Genomic DNA, 6,321 nt, shown 5'->3' on the forward strand with positions numbered 1-6,321 from the left:
TTTCTATGTAACAAGCTACCCAAAACATCATCTTAAAAAACAAACAAACAACAACAACAACAAAAACAGGACAGTCAGCTTTAAATTAGAGCAGCTAGTTGAGGCCTGGGAAGCTTACCTCCTCTTCCTGAAAGTCCACATGTCAGGCCTTCAACAGAATGACTACAATCCATAGTGACTGTCTCCTTCTAGCACTGCTGATTACCAACATCATCAGCTAATCCTAACCATCAAAGACTCCTCCTCTACCTGCCCTACACACTAAGAGTCATTTTAACTTATTTTACCTCATGTAGATGGTTCTTGGATAATAAATTCTATTAGCACCTTTCTGTCACTGTAACAAATCAAAACATATTCCTAACACTTCCAAATCCTCCATAGAAGGGACATAATCTATGAGGAATCACTTAGTCAGTGATAAACTGGAGTTTATCTAATCAGAAGAATGTTTTTTATTGAGGTATAATTACCACACATTATGGGGCGCCTGGGTGGCTCAGTGGGTTAAGCTGCTGCCTTCGGCTCAGGTCATGATCTCAGAGTCCTGGGATCGAGTCCCGCATCGGGCTCTCTGCTCAGCGGAGAGCCTGCTTCCCTTTCTCTCTCTCTGCCTGCCTCTCCATCTACTTGTGATTTCTCTCTGTCAAATAAATAAATAAAATCTTTAAAAAAATAATAATTACCACACATTATATTGTAAGGGCTTGCCCCTCCCAGAGGAACTTGCTTGTGAACCCCGATGTAGGGGTGGGGCAGGCCAGGTGGAGATGTTCAATCGGTGCAGCATGTGTATATCCACTAGGGTGGATTGAGATCTGATTGGCCACCTGTATAGGGGTGGGACTCAACCAACCGCATAAAGGTTGCTGCGAGGCTAGCAGGGGGAGAGAGAGCTGCGTGGGAGCAGGAGGAGAGCTGCGCGGGAGCAAAAGAGTCGGCGGGAGCAGAAGAGTCGACGGGAGCAAAGAGTCGGTGGAGTGGAGGAGCTATAACAGCTCTTGTAAGAGCAATAACCGCTGCAAGCGGTCCCACCACTGGTGGTCCCTGCGCCTGCAGCCTCCAGTTGCCTGCAGCTTCCAGCCGCCTGCGTCCCGCCTCCTGCGGTCCTGCCTCCGGGGCCCCCAGCCGCCACCTGCAGCTTCCAGCAGCCCCGAGCTGCCCAGACACCAGCAGTCCAGCTGTCAGCGGTCCCTCGATGCCTGCGGCCCTGAGACTCCAGTGGTCCAGCGGCCCAGCGGTCAGCGGTCCTGATGCCTGCAGCCCCTGGATGCCAGCAGTCCCGAGACGCCAGTGGCCCAGAGATGCCAACAGCCCCTAGCCACCAGCAGCCTTGCCGCAAAATGCCTTGCCACCCCGAGCCACGAGCGGCCTTGTCCGCAGCGGTGGCTTCCTCTGGGTGGCAATCTTGTCAGAGTAGCATCGTGGGGAACAGAGTCTGTGTCATCCGGGTTGTCCTCCCTTGTCATCGTCGCTGTCATCATTGCCTCTTTGTCGTCGGGAGCAGCCTCGTCCGGGAAGCGGTCTTGTCCAGAATGGCCTCTTCTTGGGAGCGGCCTTGTCTGGGGAGCAACCTCATGGAGCAGCGGCTTCATCTTGGGAGTGACCTTTTCTTGGGAGCGGCTCCGATCATGGAGCGGCCTCATCTGCAGAGCAGCCTCATCCGGAGCGGCCTTCTTGGGAGTGACCTTGTCGGGATCATCGTCCTCGCCTTTTCGTAAGAGATAGCCCTGACCGGTCAGTTTGATTCTTGATGCTTGGCGCGAAATAAAGTTTTGTTTGACCTTCGCTTTGTATCAGTCTCGTTCCTTTGATCACGGACCCTAACAATATTAGTTTCAGGTATACAACATATTGATTCGACAATTCTATACATCACTCTGTGCTTACCACAAGTGCAGTCACCATCTGTCACCACACATTGTTACAATATTACTGACTATTCCCTAAGCTGCACTTCTTATCTGTGTGCCTTGTTCATTTTACATTCTATCTCACCCCCCCCAACCCCCTTCTGGCAGCCACCAGTCTGTTCTCTGTGTTTAAAAATCTGGTTGGTTGGTTGGTTGTTTTTTTTTAGATTCTACATGTAAGTGAAATCACATGGTATCTGTCTTTCTCTGACTTATTTCCCTTAATATTATACCCTCTAGATCCATTCATGTTGTTGCAAATGACAAGATCTCTTTCTTTTGTATGGCTGAGTAATATTCCATTGTATACATATCCATACCACCTCTTCTTCAGCCATTCATCCATCAGTGAATACTTGGGCTGCTTCCATATCTTGGCTCCTGTAAAGCATGCTGCAATAAACATAGGGGTACATACATCTTTTTGAATTAGTGTTTTCAAATTCTTTGCATAAATACCCAGTAATGGAATTACCGGGTAATGTGGTATTGGTATTTTTAATTTTTTTAGGAAATTCTGTACCAATTTACATTCCCACCAATAAGGGTTCCTTTTTCTTGACATCCTCCCCAACACTTGTTATTTCTTGTCTTCTTGATACATTCTGACTAGTATGAGGTGACACCTCATTGTAGTTTTCAGTCACATTCCCCTGATGATTACTGCTGTTGAACATCTTGTGTCTATTAGCCATCTATTTGTCTTCTTTGGAAAAAAATGTCTATTCAGGTCCTCTGCCTATTCTTTAATCAGATTGTTTTTTGGTGAACTATATAACTTCATTATATATTCTAGATATTAACCCTTTATCAGATATATCACTTGCAAATATCTTCTCCCAATCACTGGGTTGCCTTTTTGTTTTGTTGATGGTTCTTTTGCTGTGCAAAGCTTTTTATTTTGGTGTAGTCTTAATAGTAGTTTATTTTGCTTTCATTTCCCTTGCCTGAGGACATATCCCTAAATATGTTGCTAACGTTGATGTCTAAGAGATTACCGCCTATGTTTTATTTTGGGAGTTTTATGGTTTCAGGTCTCAATCAGAAGAATTTCTAGAGATGTGCTGTTAGAGAAATATAGCAACTGGTCTCTCTGTGTAAGGTTATCTTCCAGCAAGTAATTTAGAATTTGCCCTCTGAAATCATTGCCTCCTTTCATATACAGTTCTAGTTATTTAATTTCTACTCCTTGTTGATAGGGGAGCAGTTAGATTTTGTCTTCTCCGTCCTTCAAACCATCACATTGTTTGCCCTTCCAATCAGGGCTTCCCTGCTGAGGAACTGGACTGGACTTCTAGAATACCTATACCATATACTATTTTTTTTTTACTCATAAGCAGACCTTTCTAAGTCAGACAATCTCTTCAGAGCTAAGGAATGAGCCATGAGAAACTATGAGGGACCGGGAGGAACAAAAGGATATCTCTCAGTGGATGAAATCACAATCACAGGAGTAAGAACTTAACACCTCAGTACATCAGTGAGGAGTCAACACCTTTCAAACATCTGAAATCCCCCCTCAAAGTCCTAAGGTCTATGCTGGAAAGATCTGAGTAATAGGGGAAAATGTGGTATCTTTTCAGGTTGGATCCTAACTTATAACCACCTACGCTTTGTGTGCTTTTCTTTGCTTCTATTTTCTCACATTCACAAAAAGGGGGAATACACTTTTCCCCCAATGATTACCCTTTCACCTATATTTGTCCTTAGTTTTCAGTAGTTTGACTATGATAAACCTAGGCATTTTTTTTCCCACTTGGGTTTCTTGGGGATTCTTGAATCTATAAAATTTGTGTTCTCACCTCTTAATAATTTTCATACAGATCTCTAAAAACTCACCTATTATTACTTCAAAAATTTTTTACATTATCCTACAGGTAACTGAGGAAGTATTCTCTTTTAAAAAATCTTTTTTCTCTGTTCTTCAGTTTAGACAATTTATATTGATCCATAAGTTCACTGACTTTCTTTTGTCTTTTCCTGGCAAAGCCTATCTGCTGGCAAGCCCATTCAATGATATATTTTCAAATATGCTATTTTTTGCTCTAGAGATTTATTAGGTTCTTTTTAATACATTCTCTTTCTACCATATCTGTTCATTCATTATAAGCATATTTTACATCCTTGAGCATAAATACAATGGGTGTTTTAAAAAGCCTTTAAACACTCTGTAATTTAGCATGAATCTGCTAATTCTACCAACTGGGCCTTTTGGGGTTGGTCTCCAACAATTTCCTTTTCCTTTAAGTATGGGCAACATCTTATTTTATGATGTTGTCCAGACTTAAATTTTATGTCACAATTTTGCATTATATCCTTGACATTGTAAATGACGTTTTAAAGACTCTGGATTTTGCTATAATCATCTGAAGGATGTTGAATTCTTTTATTTGCTTGTACAACTTTGTGGGACTTGAACTCAAACTCTCTCCTTAGCATAAGAATCTGAATTCTCTTTTAGTATTAGCTGAGCTATAAAAAGTCAGCCCCACACATACATAGTTCAGGAGTCATTCAGAGATTTGGACAGTTTCTACAAAGAATTTGGCCCTGCTCTTTCTCCTTTGAAGAGTTCTTTCCCTTTTCCTCCCCCCTATTTTCCTGCTATTGCAGTCCTGCTAAAGGACAGCCCGTAGTTCTTGAAACTGGTTATAACTCCTGATTTTTAGCTGACTTATATGGCACTGCCTAGGACCTGCCCTCAGGTGAAAAGTTGATTATTTAATTGTAGAAGGCTATCAGTCAGTCTTGTCTGATAATTATTATTTCATGCATTCCCAACAGTGTGACAATACTCCTAACGGGGCAAAAATTGGTTCTTGGAGGATTAAAAAAAAATCTTAAGATGGCTTCTCATTTGTGGCCCTTCAAAGCAGCATAATACATACAAAGATACGTATCTGTTATATTTCCTAGGGATAGGGCTAATGATCAGGGGCAAAATATCTTAAAAGGCTTCTGGGGGAAATAATGAAAAAAGATGGAGGAAAAAAGAATTGATAAGTTATATATTCTTTAGGATTTTCTATGAACACAATCGTATCTGTAAATAATGACACTTTCTTCTTTCAAATCACTGCACCTTTTTTTCTTGCCCTACTGAATTAGTAAGAATCTCAATTAAAATAACAAATTTTGATAACAAGTATCTTTGTCTCGGACTCCTGGGTGGCTCAATGGGTTAAAGCCTCTGCCTTCAGCTCAGGTCATGATCTCAGGGTCCTGGGATGGAGCCCCACATCAGGCTCTCTGCTCATCGGGTAGCCTGCTTCCCCCTCCTCTCTCTCTGCCTGCTTCTCTGCGTACTTGTGACCTCTGTGTGTCAATTTTTTTTAAAAAAATTCTATTAAGAAAAATATCTTTGTCTCATTCTTAGATACCAACGGAAAGGTTTCACCATTAAGAAGGCTGTTTTCTCTAGGAACTTTATACATACCTTTATGTGACTGAGGGAAGTTCCCATTTTTTGTCTTTGCTGAAAGATAAATTCTACGAAATGTCTTTTCTTCATCTATTCATGTGAGAATATATGATGATTCTACTTCATTATAGTAATGTAAATTACAGATTTTCAAATGTTAAACCTACTTGCATTCTGACAATATTTCAAATTAAGTCATATTATCCTTTTCATATACTGCAAGATTTAATTTATTATTATAGTTTTGTATATTTGTTCTCATCAGAGAGAGACCTATAAATTTCCTTTCTCCTGCATGTCCTTATAAAGTTTCAGTATCCATATTTGCTTCACTTCATAAAATAAATTGGAGTGTGTTCCAACATTTATCAATTCTCTTGAGACTGTATGAGTGGGGTTTTCTCCTTAAATCATTGGTAGAATGAAGTCACATGAGATTGAACTATCGTAAAGGCTTATAGGAATGGATTCAATTTCATTACTAGGTGTATGACGCTTCACATTGCCTGTTCTCCCCCAGCAAAGCTGATTTACTGTGTATTACTAGGAATTTGTCTGTTTCATATAAGTTTTCAAATGTATTGGTATAAACTCTGTATGAAATCCTTTCATTATCTTTTTAATGTCTTCAGGATTCAGAGCGACCCAATTTTCATTCCTAACTTGTGTTCTCTCTCACTCTCTCTCTGTTCATCTGACGGAAATGCAAAAGTAAGTGTGGCATATTTATACAAGGAAAAATAAATGTAGCATTTTCACACAAAAATGAGTAATAAATGACGTGGGAAGCAAAGGCAAAAGAAAAAGTTAAATTTCTTACTGCCTACAGTCCATTGACAAGACCTTGAAACAGGTTGAGTGATCTTCCTCTAAGAGCTCAGCTGCCTCGATGTTGACACTTTGCTAAGGGCAAAAGGCAATCTTAGTCCAACGCCCCAGAATCCTGTAAGTCTTATTTAACATATAAAAATTCCCTTGGTAACTTCT

The 6,321-nt window shown here is 40.8% G+C and overlaps 1 protein-coding gene across 1 annotated transcript; it reads left to right on the forward strand.

The window, feature by feature from the left end:
* Positions 1–684: 684 nt before the first annotated feature.
* LOC309852424 (uncharacterized protein) lies at positions 685–2,429 on the forward strand. Its single transcript, XM_082709063.1, has 2 exons — positions 685–1,043; positions 1,084–2,429. The coding sequence occupies exon 2, from the start codon at positions 1,254–1,256 to the stop codon at positions 1,719–1,721; it is 468 nt and encodes a 155-aa protein (XP_082565189.1). The 5' UTR covers positions 685–1,043; positions 1,084–1,253; the 3' UTR covers positions 1,722–2,429.
* Positions 2,430–6,321: the final 3,892 nt, after the last annotated feature.

Source organism: Mustela nivalis, assembly GCF_964662115.1.
Source record: "Mustela nivalis genome assembly, chromosome: 18".
NCBI classification, from domain to species: domain Eukaryota; kingdom Metazoa; phylum Chordata; class Mammalia; order Carnivora; family Mustelidae; genus Mustela; species Mustela nivalis.